Raw genomic sequence first — 26913 nt, forward strand, 5'->3', positions numbered from 1 at the left:
AGGGTGGGGGTCTCCACTGGGGTGCCTGGGCAGCCTGGATGAGGGGATGATGGCTGTTTGCAGCTGGTCACACACCCTTCAGGGTGGGGGTCCCCACTGGGGTGCCTGGCCAGTCTGGGTGAGGGGCTGAGGGCTGCTTTCAGGCTGGCGGTTGTTGACTGAAGCTCCCAACCGCTCCTTTTTTTCTTTCTTTTTTTTTTTTTTTATTCTGGGCCAGCTTTAGCTCTGGCTCTAGCTCTGAGGCTTCCGCTGCTGATTGCATTCTATAATCGAAACAATGTATAACTCCAGCTCTGAGATCCCGACTGGCTGTAAGCTGGTTTCTGGGGTTTTGTTTAGCTTCTATATTTGTTACAATGTTTCTTAGAGTTGCAGCTCAGAGGCCGGCAAGTCAGGCGGGGAACGTTGGAGTCCGCAGTCACTGGAGCAAGCAAGCCTCATGTTCGCTTCCAGCTGCCTGGCTGCCGGCTGCCATCTTGGCTGACAGTTAATTTGCATAAGGATATGCTGATTAGCCAATGGGAAGGGTAGTGGTCGTACGCTAATTACCATGTTTCTCTTTTATTAGTGTAGATACACACACACACACACACACACACACACATATATATACACATACACACACACACACATATATATATGTTTCTCTCTCTCCCCCCCCCCTCCTTCTCTCCCTCTCTTCCTCTCTCCCTCTCACCCTCTCTCCCTCTCTCCCTTCCTCTCTGAAGTCAGTGTACCACTAAGGATATCCATTAAGGAAACTGAGTTAATTGGATTAAGTATTTTGTAAGTCTTTTTAAAATATAAATTTTTTGAATTCCTACTGATATTTCCAATTCAAATTAACTATTAAAAATGTAAAATTTTATTATTCTCATATCTCTTATCTCCTACTGTAAAAATACTGATTTTCAACCACACAGCATAGTCATTCATTTGCAATTATAGTTCCCACACAACAGTATCAAAAATACTAACAATGTTGCTAATTATTCAGATGATGACTGAAGAAACTTCAAGTTTTTTGTTTTGTTTTTGGTACTCTATAACGTTTGCATATCCCGATAGGGATGTTGGTCAAATTACTATGCTTTATGTCCACTTGAAATAGTTTCTCTTTGTGAGGTGGTTCTTTCAATTCAATACTGAGTAGTTTTTGCTTTCTTTTAGGGATTTAAAAACATTTCATTATTTTTTATAATTATGTAAAATATTTACAGTTGTTATAAAGTTAAATGTTGAAAACAGTGTATATTTAAGGAAAGTCTACTTTCAATCCCTGCCCCACAGTTTTGTTTTTTAACTTTTATTATAGAAACTTTCAAACAGATATAAAAGAGACTATTATAATAAAAATCCCAGATATCCATCACTCATCTTCAGTAATTGTTAATCTTGTTTATTTATACACCCAATCTCTTACCATTGTTAGTTATGGTAGTTTAAAAATATTACAATATTTGTTTAGGGTAGTCCTGAGGACAGGTTTGTATTCTATTGGAAGTAATCTGCTCTATAAGGAGAAATAGATGATTTGTGAAAGAACAGGATAATTGCAGGAGTAAAGTATTAGGAAGAAGTTATGTGGTCCAGAACAGTGTGGAAGAATTGGCCTTTAGTAGGGCCAAGGGCACTTCATTCATGCTTTCTGGGAATACAGTGACAGATATGGTATTTGGTGGATTTAGTAGGAAGATGAAGGAATTTCTGTCTGATTGCTGCTACTGCGTTTTCTTTATTTGATTTTAAGTGAAATGTGAGATAAAGTTGTCACTTGAAAAATGAAGGGTGGGATAAGAGTAGAAATGGTTCAGGAAAGTGTGATAAACATATTAAGGAAGTGCAATATAGTTGCTAGGCAGTGCTGAGTGTCTACCTGAAATTTGTGGTCATGAATTTATAGTGAAATCAGAAAGCTTGTGTTTTTCTCCCCCAGATATTTAGATGAAGTACAGATGTGAAATCAGTGGATAACTTAGTTTTAAACTGGATTAGGTGTTTGTAGGGTGAGTATATCTGAGGGAAAGAGTGGCAGGGGATTAAGTAAGGAAGGAAATGAGGACATGGGTGGCATGAGGGATGCAAGGGTGGAGAGGTAGTAAAAATGTGGGGTACCTCAGAGAATCAGTAGGAAAGAAAAAAACAAAATAGTTCTGGGGAATAAGGTAGTAGTTGACCACCACTGGAGTGAGTTAGCTTCAACTCTTGTTTTTTCATCTCTTTGCTCAAGATTCAAATTCTTGGTGGAGAGAAATCAATTAATTAGTCAAATGCTCACCCTTTAACCAGGAGAAGGAAGGAAATATAGTAATCAGGGGAATTTGTCTGAGAAATTTGGTAGTTAGGATCTGAAGTTTGCCCGAAACATTTTTTAAAATCTTGCTGTTTTTCTATATTATGTAAAAGGAGATGTTACTTGCCCAGTTTGTACTAGGTGTACCAGTTAATAATATGGATTTTTTCAATAGATGGAGTTACACATATGTTGATATGTATGCGATTTGATATGTATGCTATTTTGTTGTATTGACAGCAAGCTTTAAAACTTCATATGTCAAATTTGCTGAAGGTGTTAACATCATAGATATTTTTACGCTTAAAAATGTTGAATTTCGTGCCAAAAAGAAGAGCATTTGCGGGAACTTTTAATTCATTACTTTATTTTGAAGAAAAGTGCTGCTGAAAGTTACCGTACACTTCGGGAAGCTTATGGTGAACATGCTCCATCTCAAGATACTTGGGAACGCTGGGTTAAACGCTTTTTAAAGGTGATGATTTCGATGTGAAAGACAAAGAAAGTCCAGGTTAATTTAAAATGTTTGAAGACCAACAATTACAAGCATTATTGGATGAAGATGCGTGTCAAACTCAAAAACAACTTGCAGAAAGATTAAACGTTGCTCAGCAAACAATTTCCGATCTTTTACAAGCAATGGGAAAGATTTTAAAGGAAGGAAAATGGGTGCCACATCAACTGAACGAAAGACAAATGGAAAACCAAAAAGTCATCAGTAAAATGTTGCTTCAACGGCATGAAAGAAAGTCTTTTTTGCATCGAATTGTGACTGGCGATGAAAAGTGGATTTATTTTGAGAATCCCAAACGCACAAAATCATGGGTTGATCCAGGTCAACCATCAATATCGACTGCAAGGCCAAATCGCTATGGAAAGAAGACAATGCTTTGCGTTTGGTGGGATCAGGAGGGTGTGGTGTATTATGGGCTTCTAAAACCAGGTGAAACCATTAATACTGATTGCTACCGGCAACAAATAATCAATTTGAACCACGCTCTGATCGTGAAACGACCAGAATGTGCCAGAAGACACAGCAAAGTGATTTTGCTTCATGATAACGCACCATCACACACTTCAAAACCAGTTAAAGACACGTTAAAAGGTCTTGACTGGGAAGTATTAACCTACCCGCTGTATTCACCAGACCTTGCTCTTTCAGATTAACACTTGTTCCGATCAATGGCACATGCACTTTCTGAGCAGCACTTCAAAACATACGAAGAAGATGAAAATTGAGTCTCTGAATGGTTTGCCTCAAAACAAGAAAAGTTCTATTGGGACGGTATCCACAAATTACCTGAAAGATGGGGGACATGTGTAGCTAGCAATGGACATTACTTTGAATAAAGCACTTTTGATGTTTCTCTTGAAATTATCGTGTTTTCTTTGATTACAAAATCCGTCATTATTAACCGGTACACCTAGTATACTGTCATATAGAATAATTACAAACTTTAGGAACAGTTTTATGAAACGGATAAGTATTGTAATTAAGCTCAGATGGTGAAAATTAAACTCTCAGTGATCACACTGCCAGTTCACTTCTTTGTGAAACCTTATTCACAGTTTTTGGGGAAAATTCAAAGATTCTGTTTAAGCTTAAAACTATACCTAAACTACAAAGTTCAAAGCACAATAACAGCTTATAGGGTAACAAATGTATATATTAAACCAGACTTTGAAAAGTTTTGAGTTGATCTTGTCTCATCAGAGTTTTATTGGCTTATTGCAAATAATTACATTAACTTTCTGAGTTGGACTTAAAAGCTGTAGAGTTTAATGTCATAGCTAGATTTTTCTCCTTGGAGAAAATTACCAAATTGTTCTATATTAATTCCTGATATGAAGTTAGTTATAGGTTACCAGCACAAAGCTGAGCCATAGCAGAGTGTAGAGCAGTGATGGTGAACCTATGATCTGACACGTGAACTCATTTTTTGGTTGATTTTTCTTTGTTAAATGGCATTTAAATATATAAAATAAATATCAAAAATATAAATCTTTGTTTTACTATGGTTGCAAATATCAAAAAATTTCTATATGTGACACGGCACCAGAGTTAAGTTAGGGTTTTTCAAAATGCTGACACGCCGAGCTCAAAAGGTTCACCATCACTGGTGTAGAGGAATGTGAAAAAACTAGAGTAGCCAGGCAAAGAAGTTGAGTATTAAAGTTTTATGTATTTGAAGTACTAAAAGTTTAATAAAGTAAATTTGAGGTAAAGTTTAGTAGTAATACTTTCAAGTTCCAAAGTTATTGAAATAAGTAAATACTACTCAACAATGGCAAAGAACTATAATTTGCTGCATTAATTAAATTTTAGTATTGATGGAGTTAGTGACTGGAGAGGGATAAAGGAATCTAATGTTTCTGGTTTTGCTAATCATCTTGACATAGTAAAATTCCTTTATATATCATTTGGTCTGGTAGTATTGGCATAATGCATAAGAACAGGCTTTTACTAGACAGTCAATATTGTTTTGTTCTAGGGAAGGGTGGGAAACATCCAGCCAATGGGCCATATTGTTTGGTCTGGCCCTGCCAAGGCATTAGGGGTGAGTTAATTAAATGTTTGACCAAATATAGCAGGCTAATTTTTAAGTTGATAATTTTGTACAGCCCATGAATGATGTTATAAATATCTGAATGGCTCTTGGCAGAAGAAAGGTTCCCCACCCTGTCCCAGGGCATGTGATTTATCATATATATCTGCATCAATTTAATAATAATTGATTTTATAGAAGGGTTCTAGTGCTTTTTCTTCTTTTTTGAAACATATCTGTCTCTTTCAACTTCTCAGAATAATGTAAGAATGTTAGTAAAAGTGCATTTATTTTCCACTTTCTTTTGTTTTTTGTTTTAGGAGCAGCCACCATATCCTAGCTACAATTCCAGCTACTGGAACTCTGCCCGACCTAGGGCTCCTTACCCAACAAGTACATATCCTGTAAGACCGGAAATGCAAGGCCAGGTATGGTCTAAAATTGACAAGAGTTTCTGAATATTTTCTTAATGAACTGATTTATTTTCAGGAACTATGGAGATTTCATAGTAATGATGTGTGGGGTTTTGTTATTTAATATATTCTATCTTAATCATCTTAATATTTTTAGCTTAAAGATAAATATCTAGACAAATATTACCTATAACAAAGATAGCTTAAGGCATAATAGTTTATTTCTCAGGATCTGGAAACAAAAATAAAATGTACTTATTTTTTTAAATTTGACCTTTTTTAGAAATATAATTGGCATATATAACATTATATTAGTTTGAGGTATATAACATAATGATTCAATATTTGTATACTAGAGGCCCGGTGCACAAAAATTTGTGCACTCGGGCGGGAAGGGGGGGTCCCTCAGCCCGGCCTGTGCCCTCTTGCAGTCTGGGACCCCTCGGGAGATAACGACCTGCTGGCTTAGGCCTGCTCCTGGGTGGCAGAGGGCAGGCCCAATCCCTAGGTGCAGCCCCTGGTCGGGCTCAGAGCAGGGCTGATTCGGGAGTTGGGGCGCCACCCCCTATCACACTCAAGGCAGGGTCGATGGGGAGGTTGCGGCGCCACCCCCTGTGACGCACTGAGCAGGGCCAATCAGGGGGTTGGGGCGCTGCCCCGTCACGCACAGAGCAGGGCCCATCAGGGGGGTAGGGGCTCCATACCCTGCAGGGCCAATCAGGGGGTTGGGGCGCTGCCCCCTGTCACGCACAGAGCATGGCCCATCAGGGGGGTTGGGGTTCCGTACCCTGTCACGCACAGAGCAGGGCCAATCAGGGGGTTGGGGAGCTCCCCCCTGTCATGCACAGAGCAGGGCCGATCAGGGGGTTGAGGAGCTCCCCCCTGTCATGCACAGAGCAGGGCCCATCAGCGGGTTGGGGAGCTCCCCACTGTCACGCACAGAGTAGGGCTGATAGGGGAGTTAGGGCACCGCCCCCTGTCACACACACAGCAGGGCAGATCAGGGGGTTGGGTCGCCGCCCTCTATCACCCACAGAACAGGGCCGATGAGGGGGTTGGGGTACCACCACTGTCACACTCAGGGTAGGGCCGATGGGGAGATTATGGCTCTACCCCATCACACACAGAGCAGGGCCGTGTAGGGGGGGGTTGGGGCGCCGCCCCCTTATCACCCACAGAGCAGGACCGATCAGGGGGTTGGGGCACCACCACTCTCACACTCAGGGCAGGGCCGATGGGGAGGTTATGGCTCTACCCTGTCACACACAGAGCCGCAGGGTGATCAGGGGGTTTAGGCGCTGCCCCCTGTCACGCTGATCCGGTGCCAGGAGGCCTCTCGGCTCCGCTGATCCCGGTGCTGGGAGGCATATTACCCTTTTACTATATAGAATAGAGGCCTGGTGCACGGGTGGGGGCCGGCTGGTTTGCCCTGAAGGGTGTCCTGGATCAGGGTGGGGGTCCCACTGGGGTGCCTGGCCAGCCTGGGTGAGGTGATGATGGCTGTTTGCAGCTGGTCACACACCCTTCAGGGTGGGGGTCCCCACTGGGGTGCCTGGCCAGTCTGGGTGAGGAGCTGAGGGCTGCTTTCAGGCTGGCAGTTGACTGAAGCTCCCAACCGCTCCTTTTTTTCTTTTTCTTTTTTTTTTTTTTATTCTGGGCCAGCTTTAGCTCTGGCTCTAGCTCTGAGGCTTCCGCTGCTGAAAGCAGGTATCTGGTTTGTTTGTGTTCTATAATCGAAACAATGTATAACTCCAGCTCTGAGATCCCGGCCAGCTGAAAGCCGGTTTCTGGGGTTTTGTTTAGCTTCTATATTTGTTACAATGTTTCTTAGAGTTGCAGCTCAGAGGCCAGCAAGTCAGGCGGGGAACGTTGGAGTCTGCAGTCACTGGAGCAAGCAAGCCTCATGTTCGCTTCCAGCTGCCTGGCTGCCGGCCGCCATCTTGGCTGACAGTTAATTTGCATAAGGATATACTGATTAGCCAATGGGAAGGGTAGCGGTCGTACGCTAATTACCATGTTTCTCTTTTATTAGTGTAGATATTGCAAGATGATAAGTCTAGTTAACATTCATTACCATACATAATTACAAATTTTATTTTTTTGTGATGAAACATTTTAAGGCTTATTCTTTTAGCAACTTTGAGATATATGGTACAGTATTAACTATGGTCACCATGCTATACATTACATCTTCATAATTTATATTTTTTATAGCTGAAAGTTCGTACCTTTTGACTGCCTTCATTTATTCCTGCTGCCCCTTTCTCTCATCCTCGAAACCACCAGTCTGTTCTCTGTATCTTTGAGTTGGGCTGTTTGTGTTTTGTTTAGATTCCACATATAAGTGAGATAATATGATATTCACTTAGCATAATGCCCTCAAGGTCCATCCATGTAGTTCCAATTGTCAAGATTTTCTTCTATTTTATGGATGAATAATATTCCATTGTATACATATACCACATTTTCTTTATCTGTTGATCCATTTATGAACATTTTGGTTGTTTCCATGCCTTGGCTATTAAAAATAACTAGAGGCTTGGTGCACAGGATTTGTGCACTGGTGGGGGGTGTGGCCTATGGGGATCCACCCGCTGTGGGAGCAGCCGCTCATCCTGGTCAGCGGAGTGGCACTCCCACTGTGGGAGCTCATTGACCACCAGGGGGCAGCTCCTGCATTGAGCATCTGCCCCCTGCTGGTCAGTGGCTGTCATAGCAACTGGTCGAGCAGTTGTTCACGGTTCAGTCGCTGGGCTTTTATTATATAGGATACTTTACTGAACATGGGGGTACAGATACCTTTTTGAATTAATGTTTTGTATTCTTTGGATATATTTCTAGATATGGCATTGCTGGGTCACGTAGTAGTTCTATTTTTAATTTTTTGAGGAACTTCTATACTCGTTTCCATAGTGGCTGCACCAATTTATAATCCCACCAGCAGTGCAAAAAAGGTTCCCTTTTCTCTACATCCATACTAACACTTGTTTCTTGCCTCTTTTGATAATAGGCATTCTAACAGGTGTGGGGTGCTATCTCATTGTGGTTTTGATTTACATTTCCCCGATGATCAGTGATATTAAGACTCTTTCATGTACCTGCTGGCCATCTATACGTCTTCCTTGAAAAAAATGTCTGTTCAGATCTTCTGCCATCTTAAACTGATTATTTTTGCTATTGACTTGTATGAGGTCTTTATATATTTTGTATATTAACTCCTTATCAGAAATAGAATTTGCAAACATTTTCTCCCATTCAGTAGGAGAAATGTGCTTTCATTTTGTCATGGTTTTTTCTTTGCTGTGCAGAAGCTTTTTGATATTTGTCCCACTTATTTATTTTTGCTTCTGTTGCTTTGCCTTTGGAGTAAGAACATTTGACTTCTGCCCAGACATAGCTTAGTGGTTGAGCATTGACCTATGCACCAGGAGGTCATGGTTTGATTCCCAGTCAGGGCACATGCCTGGGTTGCAGGCTCAATCGTGCAGGAGGCAGCCAATCAATGATTCTCTCTCATCATTGATGTTTCTATCTCTCTCTCCCTCTCCCTTCCTCTCTGAAATCAATAAAAAAATATTTAAAAAGAAGAAAATTTGACTTCTTTTATTTTAAATATTTCAAGCATATTGAAAGCAAACAAAAAAATGTACATTTTTAAATCCAGCTCCTTTGTCAGTTTTTAAGTTTGCCACATTTGTTTCAGATTTTTTTTAAAAAGTAAAACAGCCCTAACCAGTTTGGCTCAATGGATAGAGCGTCGGCCTGCAGACTGAAGGGTCCCAGGTTCGATTCCGGTCAAGGGCATGTACCTTGGTTGTGGGCACATCCCCGGTAGGAGGTGTGTGGGAGGCAGCTGATGGATGTTTCTCTCTCATTGATGTTTCTAACTCTCTATCCTTCTTCCTTCCTCTCTGTAAAAAATCAATAAAATATATTTTAAAAAAAGTAAAACAAATACAATGGAGCCCCATATAACATTTCTTTCCATTTTTGAAGTTATATTTATTATATTATACATGTGTTTATGCTTTTACTGCTTGTGTATGTATTTATATAGTATTATTTAATGTTTTAAAACTTGATCTGAGTGGTTTTACCCTAGCATTCTCTCCTTGCTCTTTTTACTCAACATGGTTTTTTACTTTTCTGTATGAGATAAGGATTTCTCTGGGGTAATCTGAAAATTTAATTCTGCAGAGAACCTTAATTTACATGAACTCTGATCTGGATCTAACATTCAAATTATTTGAAAGCTGTTTACATGCAGTCATTTTGATGCAAATACATTGTTATTAAATACTAGAGGCCCTGGTGCACAACATTTGTGCACTGGGTGGGGAGGGGGGTTGTTCCTCAACCCAGCCTGCACCCTCTTGCAGTCCAGGACCCCTCCAGGGATGTCTGCCTGCTGCAAAGGTGGGAGAGGCTCCCCGCCACTGCTGCTGCACTTGCTAGCCGTGAGCCTGGCTTCTGGCTGAGCAGCACTCCTCTTGTGGGAGTGCACCTGACCACCAGGGGGCAACTCCTGCGTTGAGCATCTGCCCCCTGGTGGTCAGTGTGCGTTATAGCGACCAGTCATTCCACTGTTCAGCGATTTGCATATTAGCCTTTTATTATATAGGATAGCCAAATTACTTTTTTCAGAGATGATTCTACCAATGAGGAAATGTTAAAAAAGTTAGTCACTCATAATCTGGCCACCCTAATAAAGCAATAATGTCACATTTCTGTATTTCCTTCTATTTTTTTTTCTATCTAGATACCATATTTTACATGCAAATAATATTTTAAAAATATTATTGTAGTACAGTGGGGCCTTGACTTACAAGTTTAATTCATTCCGTGATGGAGCTCGTAACTCAAATTACCTGTATGTCAAATCACTGTGACGTTTGCTGCGCAACTAGTGGTGGGGTATCTGAAGCTGGCTCGTATGTAACCTGAATTTTAGCTCGCAACTCAAAGCAAAAAATCAGCCGAGAGACGGCTCATATCTTGAAAAAACTCGTTAGTCGGGACACTCGTAAATCAAGGCCCCACTGTATATTCAATTTTACAGTGGCTGCACTTAAGTAGCTTTCAAAGAATTTGAATTTTAGATCCAGGTAAGAATTCATGTAAAATAATGTTCTCTGCAGAATTAAAATTTCGATCACTGTAAACTATCCTATACTAATAAAAGACAAACATGCAAATTGACCATACTTTCGCTACACCTTAAGCCACGCCCACCAGCCAAATCAGAGCAGCTATATGCAAATTAACCCAACCAAGATGGCGGCCGGCAGCCACGGAGCTGGAGCGAGCAGGAGGCTTGCTTGCTAGAGTGATGGAGGAAGCCAAGGTTCCCCGCCTGCCACGGCCCAGCTCTGAGCTCCACTGAAAGCAACAAAGTTTCAATTATAGAAGGTAAACAAACCCCAGGTACCTGCTTTCAGCCAGCGGTGGCCACGGAGCTGGAGCGAGCAGGGGTGGGTTGCCCCTGGCGATGGAGGAAGCCAAGCTTTCCTCAGGCCTCCGCTAAAGGCAACAAAGTTTCAATTATGGAAGGTAAATAAATCCCAGAATAAAAAAAGAAAAAAAGGAGAGGCTGGGAGCTTATGTCGCCAGGGTGCTTGGCCAGCCTGAAAACAGCCCTCAGCCCCTCACCCAGACTGGCCAGGCACCCCACTGGGGACCCCCCACCCTAAAGGGGGTGTGGCCAGCCTGAAAACAGCCATCAGCCCCTCACCCAGGCTGGTCAAACCTCCATGGGGTGAGGGTCCCCACTGGGGTGGACATCCTCCGAGGGATCCCACACTGCAAGAGGGCATAGACCAGGCTGAGGGACCCCCAAGTGCACAAATTTTTGTGCACTGGGCCTCTAGTACTAATATAATTCTGATGGATTTCAAATAGTTGGATACTATATTCAATTCTGTTCTAATTTATTAGTGATATGTAGGCTGAAATAATAGCAGTAAGTTTTTTTATGGGGCTGAATAATTAATTCACCTAAAAAAAAACACATTATGTTCCTTTTTTCCCCTCATTAATTTGTTGATGTAATCAATTCTTTAAGATTGATTTTGAGCCAGAATAATTAAAGTTAGAGCAAGGTTTGCATATTTATTTAGGGGAAATATAAAAGCAATCTATTTTTAAAAATAATAATCAAGTATATGTGAACTTTAGGATAAGGTTGATCCGAGATAGTGGAATGCAAAATAAAGATAACAATCATGTTACTACTTATCTATCACAAATTTCCATTTTTCTAATGTGTCATCATTCCTGTGACTGAAATTGAGAAGCAGGCATTGTTATTGCTTAGTGCTACATGCTTGTGGTTTGGCCACCCACCCTTTCAGGTGAACAGTTCAGTTGTTCTTAGTACATTCACAGGTTGTGCAACTATAATCACTGTCAAATTCCAGAACAGTTTCATCACCCCAAATAGAAACTATATACCTGTCACCCCATTTCTCCCACCTCCTAGCTCCTGGCAACCTTGAATCTACTTTTTAATCTCTCTGAGTTTGTCTATTCTGGACATTTCATGTAAACAGAATCATGTGACTGGTATCCTGTGACTTGCTTCTTTCACTTAGTATAATGTTCTTTCATGTTGTGTCATGTCATTTCTTTTCTATGGCCAAATAGTAATATCCATTCTGTGGTTATACCATATTTATTTTACCTATTTATTGGTTAATAGAAATTTGAGTTTTTCTACTTTTTGTCTGTTTTGAGTCATGCTGCTATAAACATTTGTGTACCGGTTTTTATATGGACATATGTTTTCCGTTCTCTTGCTTGGGTAGGTACCTAGGAGTGGAAATGCTGCGTCATATGTTAACTCTGTATAACAGTTTGAGGAACTGACAAACTGTTTTCCAAAGCAACTGCATCAACTCACATCCCCAGCAGCAATGAATGAGGGTTTCAGTTTTTCCATATTCTTGCCAACACTTGCTATTTTCCTTTTTTTTTTTAAACTAATATATCTAGTGGGCATGAAGTGGTATCTCATTGTGGTTTTAATTTGCAGATCCCTGATGACTAATGATGTTGAAGGTATTTTCATGTGCTTATTATTAGCCATTCATGTATCTTATTTGGAGAACTATTCAGATCCTTTGTCCATTTTTATAATGGATTTTTGAAAATTGTTGACTTGTAAGAGTTCTTTATGTATTCTAGATAAAAGTCTCTTATGAAATATATGACTTACAAATATTTTCTCCCATTCTGTGGATGTCATTCACTCTTTTTTTTAAAATGTATTTTTTATTGATTTCAGTGAAAGAGGAGGGAAAGGGGGGGAGGGAGGGAGAGAGGGAGAGAGAGAGAGAGAGCGAGAGGGAGAGAGAGAGAGAGAGAGAGAGAGAGAGAGAGAGAGAGAGAGAATGATCAATGAGGGAAACATGGATGGGCTTCCTCTTGCACACCCCCTACGGGGGAATTGCAACACAGGCATGTGCCCTGTCCCGGAATTGAACCAGTGACCTCTTGGTGCATGGGATGACGCTCAACCAACTGGGCCAGGGCTTTTCACTCTCTTTTTTTTAAAAAATATATTTTATTGATTTTTTACAGAGAGGAAGGGAGAGAGATAGAGAGCTAGAAACATCGATGAGAGAGAAACATCGATCAGCTGCCTCCTGCACATCTCCCACTGGGGATGTGCCCGCAACCCAGGTACATGCCCTTGACCGGAATCGAACCTGGGACCTTTCAGTCCGCAGGCCGACGCTCTATCCACTGAGCCAAACCGGTTTCGGCCTTTTCACTCTCTTGATAGTGTCCTTTGGAGCACAAATGTTTTTAATTTTGATGTTTTTTATTTTGAAGTCTGATTTATCTTTTCTTTCCTTTGTTGCTTTTGCTTTTGGTGCTCTATCTAAGAAACCATCACTGAAGCCAAGGTCACAGAGATTTGCTCCTATGTTTTCTTTAAAGAGCTTTAAAAAAAAATAGTTTTAGCTTTTATATTTAGGGGGCTGTGATCCATTTTTAGTTAATTTCTGTATATGGTGTGAAGTAGGGTTCAACTTCATTCCTTTCCACATGCCTATCCAAATATTTTAGTACCATCTGTTGAAAAGACTAGTCTTTCCTCATTGAAATATCTTGGTACCTTTGTTGAAAATCAGCTGACCATATATATGAGTTTATGGCAATATCAGATTGTTTTGAATACTATAGTTCTGTAGTAAAATTTGAAATCAGTAAGTATGAGTCCTCCAACTTTCTTTTTCAAGATTGCCTTGGCTGTTCTGGGTCCCTTGCAATTTCATATGAATTTTAGGATCACCTTTCAATTTCAGCACAAAAGGTACCTAGGATTTTCGTTGGGATTGCATATAGATCAAATTGAGGAGTAGCATGCATTACTTTTACAGTTAATGTGAGAGAAAGACATCACTCTTTTAAGTATGAGTCACAATTTTTCTTAGCAATGTTAATTTTTATGATTTCATCAATTGATCTTATTGGTAAAGATTGTTCTTAGAACATGGTATTTTCCCCTCTTAAGGGAAGGAATTTATTACATGTGTATATTACATATGTTTAAGAAAGAGTCACTTATTACTTGTAATGATTTTTTGAAAGCAACAGTAGTGACCCAAAGGTATCTAGACATCTACCCGAATGGGGTAGCACATGTATTTTCTGATGAAACATCATGGGGGAATTACAGTTTATCTTCTGACCAAAGCAGACTCCTGTAGTGGTATGTAGATATGACTAGTTTCTTTTAAAAAAAAATTAAATGGTGTCACTCATTTGCCTTCTCACTGCCACTTCATGTTAGTCTTGCTACATAATCATTCTTCTATTTGGTAGGTTTTATATATCTTAAAAATTCTAATTCAGAAACAGTTTTAATAAACCAAGAATGCATAATTACATGTATTTGTTTTCTGAGAATGTGGAATTTATATCCATTTCTTTAAAAGCTGTTAATGTTGCTAAGGCTTCTTCTCAATGCACCACGTTGATTAGCCTGCTTCACTGTCAGGTGCAGTTTATGTACTGTGCAGCTATTGGGGCAATCTTTGATATATAGCTTTCCTCATTTTTCAGAGCTTCGTTCTTCAGCTAATAGTAAGGATTGTTAAGAGGAGCATGTAGGGCGATTCATGGAGCAGGGTGTGAGCAGCACTGAAGTACACCAACTCATACAGAGGCAGAAGATATTGTGTCACCAGACTGTTGATGAAGTTCGTGAGGTATTCTCTGAGTTCTTTAAACTAAGATTACCTCTTATTTTCTCTAATAACTCCTTCATTTCCATCAAGGACTTCTGGAAGTGAAAGAAGCCTTGTCTTGATTTTCTTCCTCTTTGGCTTCTGTTTCAGAGCTCTGAAACTGGGCCAGGAACTTCTTTATTTTCTTTGCTGTGCTGCCAGACTACTTTTCAGAAGAAGACTTGAAAACTTCGAAACATTTCTGAAATATCATCATTACCTCATCTTTAACCAACATCTTTAGCAACTGACTCCATGTTTTTTTGTACACATGCACATTGTAGGTTAGTGATCTACCAACAAGGGGGTACTTGGGAAAAGGTATGAACTCATGAAGACATCTAAAAAACAGGAAGTAATTTGTATGACAAACATGCAGTTTTCTAGTAATGATGTGGATTGTTTAAAAATCCTCTTATTGAGCCCTGACCAGTGTGGCTCAGTTGGTTAGAGCGTTGTCCTGTGCACCAAAAGGTGGAGGGTTTGGTTCTGATCAGGGCACAAACCCAGGTTGCGGTTCCATCACAGTCAGTATGAGTGTGGGAGGCAACAATAGATGTCTCTCTCTCTCCCTCTTCTCCCCTTTCCTCTGTCTAAAAATCAGTTTTTTTAAAAAGAAGTAAAATCCTCTCATTGATTATTAATTCAACCTGGTTTTCTAAAGCTTCTTTTCCTTGTACCTTCTAAAGCAGAGGTGGGAAACCTTTTTTCCTGCCAAAGGGCCATTTGGATATTTAGAACATCATTTGCAGGCCATACAAAATTATCAACTTAAAAATTAGCCTGCTATATGTGGTCAAACATTTAATTAACTCACCCCTAATGCCTTGGCAGGGCCAGACCAAATGATTTCTCAGAGCCCTGCAGGAGAGGATGAAAGACGTTGGGTGTTTTCACATTGATTTTCTGATAAAGGAGATATTCTCTTGGCTTCTGAGAGATTACACCATAGAACACAGAGTGCCTGGGGATAGAGATGATCTAACAAAGAACTGAGTTCCTTTTATAACATTCTGAATTGAGAAATCATGATACAAAAAGGCATTGTATCACTTTTTCATTTAATTTAAAGGGGAGTTAGGTTGTAAAATACAGCTTATTAAGTACTATGGTGAGGCGCTCCTGTGAGACAAAAATTGTAGAGGTGGTGCATGAGGAAGCAACTGGGAGGTGATAATTGATTTGACAATTCCAAAAATTAGTATTAGTAGAAATTCAAGTTGATGTTGACTGTTGATAACTGAAATCTTGGAATATTTTGTGGTGAAGCCTTCCGTGTTTTTCAATATAAACAAAACAGGAGGAGTTGTGGTGTTGCTAGAGGAATTTTTTATTATTACTTATGTTTGCTGTTTGATATTCATTTATCAGATGGAAAGGGAATTTATTGAACAGTATCGTTTTTTGGGTGAGAGTCCTGACCACTTTTCTCTTCTTTAGATTCTACATCCATACAAAAATCCATTAACTATGAAATCACCTTTTGGTAGAAATATATCATACTAGATAATCTTTAACTTGCAATGTAATGCCATATTTTCACTTTTGAATGCTAAGTCATGTCTTGCTATATGTTCATCTAGAACAAGAGTAGCAGTGGGAATTTCTCTGAGTTTAAAAAGTTCCAGTCTCTTGACTTCCTCTGGAATCCAGATTGAGTATCTATCTATATAAAAGCTTAAGTGACTGAATGGCCGAACGACCATTTGGCCGGTCTCTATGACATGCACTGACCACCAGGGGGCAGACGCTCAACACAGGAGCTGCCCCCTGGTGGTCAGTGCATTCTCACAGCAGGAGTGCCGCTCAGCTGACTGAGGGGCACCAGATGCTGGCAAAAGCAACTGTGGCGGAGTGAATCTCTCCCACCTCCACGACAGTGCACTACTGAGCGGTGGCGGCGGCAGGTGCAGCAGGGCCAGGATGAGCGGGAGCGGGGCCAGGATGAGTGGGAGCGATGCCGGCCTGGGCTCCTTTCCAGCTGCCTGATTCCCGCAGGCCAGGCCGAGGGACCCCACCTGCCAGAGGGTTCCCACTCACTCTGCAGACACCCTTCGAGTCCCAGCGCCGCCCCAGGTGCGGCCAGCCAGGGAGGGACCATGGGAGGTTGGCTCCAGGGTGTGTGTGGCCTGTCTCCCAGTCCCGCCTGCCGGCCACCTTCTAATTAATTTCCTTTCAATGTGCACGAATCCGTGCACTGGGCCTCTAGTTTTACAGAAATTCAGTGACTGTCAAAGATTTTAATTCTTCTTCAGTTTCAGATTTCATCTCGACATATCACTTGACATGTTTCACATCACAGCTTGCTGTCACCAGATACAAGTTTCCTCTTCATTAAAATAGTGTACAGTAGGCCCTTGGGTTACGTCGGAGATCCGTTCCTACGGCGAGACTTAACGCGATTTTTGCCGTAAGTCGGAACCCACCTAAATAAGCACCTACGTCACTCACATGGAGTACATACACAGCAGTAATGAAGTCAAACAGTAAAAAAAATTTAAAAGAAAGATAACAATTCCTGATCTTTACTTGTGGTAAATAAATAATAACAAACATAAAGCACATATGTACATACGTCAAAATGATGGAACTTTTTATTTTTAATAAATAAATGGGAGATGGTGACGTAACCACGAAATGATGTCCGACGTAACCCGAGGACTGTCTGTACTTGGAAGAGTGTCACCTGTGGACTGAAGGGTCCTGGGTTTGAGTCTGGTCAAGGGCACGTACCTTGGTTGCAGGCATGATCCCAGGGTGGAGACAACCAATCTGTGTGTTTCTCTCAGATTGATGTTTCTCCCCCTCCCTCCCACTCTCTAAAAATCAATGGAAAAATATCCTTGGGTAAGGATTACAAAAAAAAACACCAATACTCTACTCAGATACCAATGAAGATGCTGTGGCCCTAGCAACCCTCTAGATTCTAGACACTCTTGGGATTTAATGACATTTTTAATAGCATAAAAATTTTTTTACTATAAAGAGTGCAACTTTATTATTAATAATTTGGAAAATAAAGAAAGGGAAGCAAAAACACTCTTAATTATATTATCCTAGTGAGGGAAAGCAGAGTTTGCCACCCCAAAATAGTCCTTTTGGGATATCGATTATTTTAAGCTGGTTATTTTTAAGAAACAAAAGACTCATAAAAAAACCTTTGACCTTCCCACTTATCTGTCTAAAGCAGTGGTTCTCAACCTTGGCTGCACATTAGAATCACCTGGGAATCTTTGTTACTAATGTTGTGGCCCCACCCCATAACAAAGAAACAGAATTTCCTGAGGATGAGGCCCAGAAATCAGGATTTTAAAAAGATTCCCAGGTGATTCTAATGTGCACAAGGTTGAGAACCACTGGTTTAAAGGAATTCAGATCAAAAGACCTGCTTAATGGATGGGAGCTATTCTCGCTAGTTGTTTTCCTTAGCATATATGAATTAAGTGTGACAGGCAGACAGGGAGGGTCCAAGTAACTCTTGTATGTTAGGTTCTCCTCTGTATCCTATTGTTTCTGGGTGACCCAGCAAGAATTTGTTTACCACATGTTTGCTCTTTCTCATCTACTTGTAAATTGCATATGTTCTTGTTGAAATACTAGACTCCTTCCTCCCTCTCCTTAGTTTAGAATGGCATATTAGCCTCAACTGCCCAATGTGACTTTGGATTTCATATTCTTTTTTTTTTTATATATATATATTTCTTTATTGATTTCAGAGAGGAAGGAAGAGGGAGAGAGAGATAGAAACATCAATGATGAGAGAGAATCATTGATTGGCTGCCTCCTGTATGCCCCCGACTGGGGATCGAGCCCACAACCCGGGCATGTACCCTTGGCCGGAATCGAACCTGGGACCCTTCAGTCCACAGGCCGACGCTCTATCCACTGAGCCAAACCGGCTAGGGTTGTATTTCATATTCTTATGGAACCCCTAAATGTACATCTTCTATAATAATAAAAGCATAATATGCTAATTAGACCGGACAGCCGAACGACCTTGTGGACAACCATGCTATGACACCCACTGGCGCCAGGCCAGCCAAGGTGGGTGCAATGCGATTGGTTGGGGGCCTGGCCATTGCCCTGCAGAGGGAGGCCCAGGCCACTGACTGGTGGGCTGTAGCAGGTGGGCGGGGCCTCCCTCTGTGGGGGTGATCCATTGAAGAGCCCTGGCCAGGTGGGCAGGGCCTACCTTTTTGGGGTGACCAATCCCAGGGCTCCCGGACTGTGAGAGGGCACAGGCTGGGCTGAGGGGACACCCCCCACCCCCAGTGCACGAATTTCGTACACCGGGTCTCTAGTATGTAATAAAATTGGTCATTTTTTTTAATTGAATTTTAGAAAGGGAGGAACGGAGAGGGAGAGCGAAACATCAATTGGCTGCTTCCTACACACCACCTACCTGGGGATTGAGCCTGCAGTCTGGGCATATGCCCAGACATGGATTGAACTGGCAACCTTTCATGCACCGGATTATGCTCAACCAACTCAGCCACTCCAGCTAGGTTAATTAGTGACTTTCTTTTTTTAATATCACTTTTTATTTTTATTTTTTTATTTTTAAAATATATATTTTTGATTTTTTACAGAGAGGAAGGGAGGGGGATACAGAGCTAGAAACATCGATGGGAGAGAAACATCGATCAGCTGCCTCCTGCACACCTACTGGGGATGTGCCCACAACCAAGGTACATGCCCTTGACTGGAATCGAACCTGTGACCCTTCAGTCCACAGGCTGATGCTCTATCCATTGAGCCAAACCGGTCAGGGCTAATAGTAACTTTTAAAGGCAGAATAAAATTCCCTCAATGAATGGCCCATCATCTACTTAATGATTCCATTATTATAGGGCATTTGGGTTGTTTATAATTTTGTGTGATTATAAATAATGCTGTGATGAACAAATTTATGCCTATAACTTTTTCTCTAGTTGAATCATTTTCTTAGGAAGGATTTCTAGAAGTTAAATAACAGTACAGAGCCCTGGCTGGGATGGCTCAGTTGGTTGGGCATTGTCCTCTGCACTGTAAGGTTGCCAATTCTATTTCTGGTCAGGACATATGTTCTAGTTGCTGTCTCCATCCCTCATAGGGGCCTTGCTGGAGGTAGTTTATAGATGCTAAGTCACCAACTGTGTATGTTGTATTAAGGGATTCTTTGTTTAGGCACATTAACCCATGGGCAGAAGACCTTAACAGCCTCCTAATGGCTTTAACAAAGGATGGTTCATTGTCCTTCTACTCAGGGAATGCCTTGCTGAAATCTTCCGTTGAACCACTCCCAGGCATGTAGTGATAATAGCTTGTCTTTTATCTTCTTGCCATAAAAGTATGACTAGGAATTTAAGTTATTTTTCACATTGATCACATTGATTTATTCCACTTTTTTATGTGTTAGATTAGGAATCAAATTTGAATTTCATTTTCTTCCATCATTAACAGCTATATAAGATCAGGATTCAAATAATCTAATAAAAGACAAATAGGGTAATTAACCGTACCTCTGACACGTTCCCCATTGGCTAATCAGGGCGATATGCAAATTAACTGCCAACCAAGATGGCGGCCAGCAGCCAGGCAGCTGAAGCGAACAGGAGGTTTGCTTTCTCCAGTGATGGAGGAAGCCAAGATTCCCCGCCTGCCGCTGCCGGGCTCTGAGCTGCACTCTAAGAAACAATGTTGCAATTATAGAAGCAAAACAAACCCCAGATACCTGCTTTCAGCAGCAGAGGCCTCAGAGCTGGAGCTGCAACAGTGTTTCAATTATAGAAGCCAAACAAACCCCAGATACCTGCTTTCAGCAGCCGAGGCCTCAAGCTGGAGCCGTCCTCAGAGCTAAAGCCGGCTCTCAGCTCCAGTGACAGCCATAGAAGGTAAATAAATCCCAGAAAAAAAAGAAAAAAGAAAAAAAGGAGAGGTTGGGAGCTTCAGTTGCTCGCCAGCCTGAAAACAGCCCTCAGCCCCTCACCCAGACTGGCCAGGCACCCCAGGGGGGACCCCCACCCTGAAGGGTGTGTGACCAGCTGCAAACAGCCATCATCTCCTCATCCAGGCTGGCCAGGCACCCCAGCGGGACCCCCACCCTGATCCAGGATACCCTTCAGGGCAAACCAGCCGGCCCCTACCTGTGCACCAGGCCTCTATCCTATATAATAAAAGGGTAATATGCAAACTGACCCTAACAGCAGAAAGACTGGGAATGACTGGTCACTATGAGACACACTGACCACCAGGGGGCAGACGCTCAATGCAGGAGCTGCCCTCTGGTGATCAGTGAGCTCCCACATGGGGAGCTCTGCTCAGCCACAAGCCAGGCTGATTGCTGCCGGTACAGCGGTGGTGGTGGGAGCCTCTCCTGCCTCCTCAGCAGTGCTAAGGATGTCCGACTGCAGCTTAGGCCTGCTCCCCGCTGGCAAGTGGACATCCCTCAAAGGCTGCCGGACTGCCAGAGGGATGTCTGATTGCCATCTTAGGCCCAGTCCCCCGAGGAGCAGGCCTAAGCCAGCAAGTGGTTATCCCCTGAGGGGTCCCAGACTACAAGAGGGCACAGGCTGGGCTAAGGGACACCCCACCCCCCCCCGAGTGCACAAATTTTTGTGCACCGGGCCTCTAATATATATATATATATATATTGATTTCAGAGAGGAAGGGAAAGGGAGAGAGAAACAAACATCAATGATGAGAGAGAATCATTAATTGGCTGCCTCCTGCACGCCCCCCACTGGGGATTGATCCCACAACCCAGACATGAGCCCTTGAATGGAATTGAACCTGGGACCCTTCCATCCGCAGGCTGACGCTCAATCCACTGAGCCAAACTTAGTGCAGGATTCTTTTAAAATATATATATATATTTATTGATTTCAGAGAGGAAGGGAGAGGGAGAGAGAACTAGAAACATCAGTGATGAGAGAAAATCATTGATCGGCTGCCTCCTGAGTGCCTCACACTGGGGATTGAGCCTGCAACCCAGGCATGTGCCCTGACGGGGAATCGAACCATGACCTCCTGGTTCATAGGTTGATACTCAACCACTGAACCACGCCAACTGGGCAGATTCTTTTTTTGAGGTATAACTGAAATATTATATTAGTTTGAGGTGTACAACATAATAATGATTTGATATTTGTATACATTGGGAAATGATCAACACAATAAGTCTAGATAGATAACAGCACAGGATTCTTATTCTTCGATCTAAAGTGGGAAAGATTATGTAGTTTTAGCAAGAAAGATGAATATTGGAAAACTTGATTTTATGTTAGTACAAAGAACATGATCACGGTTCATTTCCTGACCTTGCCAAAATGATACCAACAACAATCTATAATAATAAAAGAGTAATATGCTAATTAGACCGGACGTCTTTCCAGACGAAGCCAGGCTGCAGCCCCGGGATGGAGGCAGCTGCTGTGGCTGCGAGGGAGGGATCCAGGTAGTCGCCGCAGCTGCGAAGGCTACTTTTGCACGAATTTCGTGAATCAGGCCTCTAGTGATATTATAAATAATTTCCTTTTATTGACCATACTACATGCCAGATACTGTATTAAGCATTAAAAAAAAATCTTCACCTTACGATGTTTTTCATTGATTTTTTTTTAGAGAGTGAAGGAGAGAGAGGAGGAGGGGGGAAAGAAGGGGAAAGGTAGAGAGAGAGAGAGAGAGAGAGAGAGAGAGAGAGAAACATTGATGTGAGAGAGACAAAACGATTGGTTGCCTCCCATTCGCACCCTGACTGGGGTCAGAGATTGAGTCTGCAACTGAGGTATGTGCCCTTGAGTGGGAATTGAACCTGATACCCTTCAGCCTGTGGACCAACACTGTAACCACTGAGCAAACTGGCCAGGACTATATTAAGCATTTCATATATGTCATCTCATTTAATTTTCACTATAATCCTGCAAGATAACTTTATGATCTTATATATACACAGAGCCTCTGGCAGAACTAGGTTTATCTCTGTAGTCTTTTTTTTCTTTCTATTGTATCATGATTATTTTATTTTTTCTCTAGCCACTCTCCCACATTTCCCAGAATCCCCTCCCCAGTTTGTGAGTACAAGTTCTCTGCTATAGGATCTAATTGTTAGGTATACCTATGGAAATGTTCAGAATGGAAGCACTGCTCTAAGGCATATCATCTCAATATACTCCCATTGTTATGACACAGACTCTACAATGATAGTCTGAGTTTAATATATGATATGTGATTATAATACATGAAAGAATGCTTTGGCCGAAACCGGTTTGGCTCAGTGGATAGAGCGTCGGCCTGCGGACTGAAAAGTCCCAGGTTTGATTCCGGTCAAGGGCATGTACCTGGGTTGTGGGCACATCCCTGGTGGGGGATGTGCAGGAGGCGGCTGATCCATGTTTCTCTCTCATCGATGTTTCTGACTCTCTATCTCTCTCCCTTCCTCTCTGTAAAAAATCAATAAAATATATTAAAAAAAAAAAGAATGCTTTGAAGATTGCTTAGTAGTTGATATTTTCATTAGTTGCTGATCTCTTCCCAAAGTTTTCAAAGTTGGGCAATAAGTCAGTGCATTTCAACTCTGACTCATCTTTTTTTCTCACAACTTTGCTTTATTTACAGAGTTTGAATTCTTATACAAATGGAGCATATGGCCCACAATACCCCACTGGCCCTGGGGCAAATACTGCCTCATACTCTGGGACTTATTACACACCTGGATATTCTCAGACCAATTACTCCACAGAGGTTCCAAGCACTTACCGTTCACCTGGCAACAGCCCAACCCCAGTCTCACGTTGGATGTATCCCCAGCAGGACTGCCAGACTGAAGCACCTTCTCTTAGGGCGCAGGTTCCAGGATATCCTGCACCACAGGTGAGCATTTTTCTGTTGGGTTTGTATTTTTTAATAATGTCATGTTTATTTCTCTGTTCACTTTAAAAGGAATTTATAACATGCTAATATAAGAAATGTCCAAACCTGTAGAGAATTTTTATGAGTTTGAGCCAAACTGACAACAATTGCCAGGAAACAAAATCTTAGTGGATTGAGAAAATGCTTCAGAGAAGGGCAGTTTTGCACCTTATTTTATACATTAGAATCAAAGGAGGAGACCCAGGGAGGGTTACATGAAATCCACTGGTGGGAAATTAGGGAGGCGGAAGAAAGCAAAGGAAATCTCTGGGGTTGGATAAAGAGTAAAATGGATAGACATATACTTTTTCACATTGGTGGGTACAGGATAGTAAACAGTTAACTCTTCCGGAACGTAGAGACAGTAGGCTCTTTCAGAACTTAGAGACAGTAGGTGGGAGAACAAGATGACAATGAGAGGTTCTGGGCTCTAGTTTTCTGGTGGGAGATTGTGCCCTGAGGGGTCTGGAAAAGGGGGATTACTCTGACATTCCAAAGATATGTTATCATAAATGCAAAAAGATAATAGGCTCAGTTAAGGTAAAGATTGATCCTTGTCATGGAAGATACTGGCCTAGGACATGACTACCCGCCAAGACTCACTTTTAGTTAGGAAGTTTTCATGTCAGACCATTACAAGTGGTTACTTTCGGTCTCTGAGTTTGTAAGGCCCACCATGCAGGCCTCCCCTGAGTTTGTCAGGTTTAGTATGTGACCCCTTTTTTATCCTCAATATGTCTTTGTTTCTGCTTCCTTATAGTATATGGGTCTACTTACTTATAGTATGTAGGGGCAGACTTATGTTGTGCTTCAGACATTGAATTTTAGACCCTATTCCTTCTGAGTTTGATCATCAGCAAATCTGCCCCTAGTATCTTTGGAACCAAGCTTTTTAGGCTTGGAAAAATATGCTATAACTGAACAGAGATGCTACAGTTTAGCTCAGTAGTAGCTAAAATATACTGTTAAGGAAAGAGGAAGTATCTCAGAATCTGTTAATACGAGAATATTTTTATTACTTTAAAATTTGTTTTTAGCAATGACCAGCATATTTCATTCTTTTCAATCTAGAACCCTGGAATGACCCTGCCCCATTATCCTTATGGGGATGATAATCGTAGTGTTCCACAGCCAGGACCATCTGTACGACCACAAGAGGACTCATGGGCTTCTCCTGATGCTTATGGAATGGGAACCCGTTACCCCTGGCCTGCAGCTGCGCCCTCAGCACCACCTGGGAATCTTTACATGAGTGAAAGTACTTCACCATGGCCTAGCGGTGGCTCTCCTCAGCCACCTCCATCACCACCACCCCAGCAGCCCAAGGTAGGAGACCGAAAGGTTGTTCTTTTGATGTTTGGGTAGTTAAGAAAGCACAACATGAAATCTTCTACATTGGTCTATGTTAAGTGGGGACTAACTCCTAAACATTGGTGTCTACTATCTATAGCTTTATCTAGCCCCGTTTCCTTAAAAAACAAAAACAAGAAAAAAAACCAAAAGACTTTTTTAGAGCAGATTTAGGTTCACATGATCTTTCTAAAAGACAGTTCATTTACTGTTTGTTGTAATACTATCTGAACATTAAATCAAAGATTTGTATTTTATTACCTCAATCTATAGACAGAAGACAAAACCAATATGATTGGTTTTTCAAGATGTGCATTAAGGTTTTAATTCTTTATGGGCAAAACTAATTTCTATTTATTATGTCACTCAGTGGATTGTGAGATAGTAAGGGTAGATTATGAGTTGTTCATGATGAACTACCCAGGTAGATTCCTGCCATTATACTCAGGAATTCTCTGCCTTTTTCTTGACAGAGCACTCCCTTTTATCTTTTTAGTGCTGTGTTTTTCTCAAATCATTAAGGAGGGAGGTCGTTTAATTGGTGGGGAATCTTTTCATGTACCTTCCTGATCAGGTGAAAGATCTGGGCTAACAAATCTGGTGTTGATGGATTCCCATTAAAACAGCTTTTTCCCCCCCTCTTTGCCCTCCCACCTCAAGGATTCCTCATACCCCTATAGCCAATCAGATCAAGGCATGAACCGGCACAACTTTCCTTGCAATGTCCATCAGTATGAGTCCTCGGGAACAGTGAACAGTGATAATTCAGATCATTTGGATACCCAAGTCCAGTATAGTGCGGAGCCTCAGCTGTATGGTAACACCACCAATGAACATCCCAGCAATCAAGAGCAAAGTAATAATCTTCCTGAAGAGTGTTTGCCTTCAGATGAAGGTACTCCCCCAAGTATTAAAAAAATCATACAAGTGATGGAGAAGGTCCAATATCTTGAGCAAGAAGTAGAAGAGTTCATAGGAAAAAAGACAGACAAAGCATACTGGCTTCTGGAAGAGATGCTAACCAAGGAACTTTTGGAACTGGATTCAGTTGAAACTGGGGGCCAGGACTCTGTCCGACAGGCCAGGAAAGAGGCTGTTTGTAAAATCCAGGCCATACTGGAAAAATTGGAAAAAAAAGGATTATGAAAAGATTTAGAACAAAAGGGAAGCCTGTTACTAACTTGACCAATATTCCTGGTTTTGGTTATTTACCCTCTTTTTGAAATGCCTGTTGATGACAAGAAGCAATACATTCCAACTTTCTTTTGATTTAAAACTTGAAAAACTGGTAAAGGACTTGGAAAAACATTTTCGTTATGAATCGTTTTCAGTTTTCAGACCAATGAATGTAATAGGAAACTATAGAGTTACCAATATTGCAAAGTAGGCTCACTTCTTAAGAGATTTATGGATATCTGCAAGCTGTTTCTTATCAGCAGGAGGGAAATACACTTTATGTAACAGGCTTATCAGAAACCTACCAGATGAGACTGGATATAATCTGAGACAAACAGGTTTTTTAAAACATCTGGATTACTTGTCACATTTTTGTACATTGTGACTGCTTTCAGCATACACGTCATGTGTAATTACAGCTTGGACTTTAGCCTTGTGGGACCTCTGTTTTGTTTTGTTATTGCAGTTCACAAATATAGTATTCTTCTCTACGTCTTGGTACATTTTGTAGTAATATGTTTAATATAATTATTCAAGAGACTATATTGACAGCCAGATAGTATGGTATTTCTGAATGAATTTATATCTTTTCACCATTTGAATATATTGCAATGTGTAGTGAGTTTCTGAGGTAAATTGTCTCCTTTTTTGTATAGATCATTAGGTTAGAGTTTTACCACTTCTACTTTTCATGTTAATAGCAGAAGGCGATTTGGAAATGGCATGGGTATAGAAATGAAAATGTTTGTGGCCAATTTTTCTTTTTTGCTCTTTCATTGTATTTGGATAAAGATACACTTTAAAATTTCCATTTCCTCCCCTTAATTATCTTTTTACTAGTGCTGCTTCCATATGCAGCATTGTGATAGGTACTTGAAAAATTAAATGCCACAGTGGGTAGAAATAACTGTAAAAGTAATAAACTATTTGGAAATGCTGTTCTCCATCTAAAAAATTAGTTTCACCATCAAGATCCCTACAAGCAGATTTCAGTTCAGTTTATATTAAAAAAC

General features: G+C 41.2%; 1 protein-coding gene across 1 annotated transcript in view; it reads left to right on the plus strand.

The window, feature by feature from the left end:
* Positions 1-26705, plus strand: part of BAG4 (BCL2 associated athanogene 4) — a 32685-nt gene extending 5980 nt beyond the window's left edge. The window contains exons 2-5 of the mRNA XM_006086235.3: positions 5160-5267; positions 23081-23335; positions 24446-24700; positions 25385-26705. Of these exons, the coding sequence (XP_006086297.1) occupies positions 5160-5267; positions 23081-23335; positions 24446-24700; positions 25385-25870 (1104 nt within the window). The 3' untranslated portion in view covers positions 25871-26705. The remainder of the gene's footprint in view (positions 1-5159; positions 5268-23080; positions 23336-24445; positions 24701-25384) is intronic.
* The last annotated feature ends 208 nt before the right edge of the window (positions 26706-26913 follow it).

Source organism: Myotis lucifugus, unplaced genomic scaffold, assembly GCF_000147115.1.
Source record: "Myotis lucifugus unplaced genomic scaffold, Myoluc2.0 scaffold_26, whole genome shotgun sequence".
Taxonomy (NCBI): Eukaryota; Metazoa; Chordata; class Mammalia; order Chiroptera; family Vespertilionidae; genus Myotis; species Myotis lucifugus.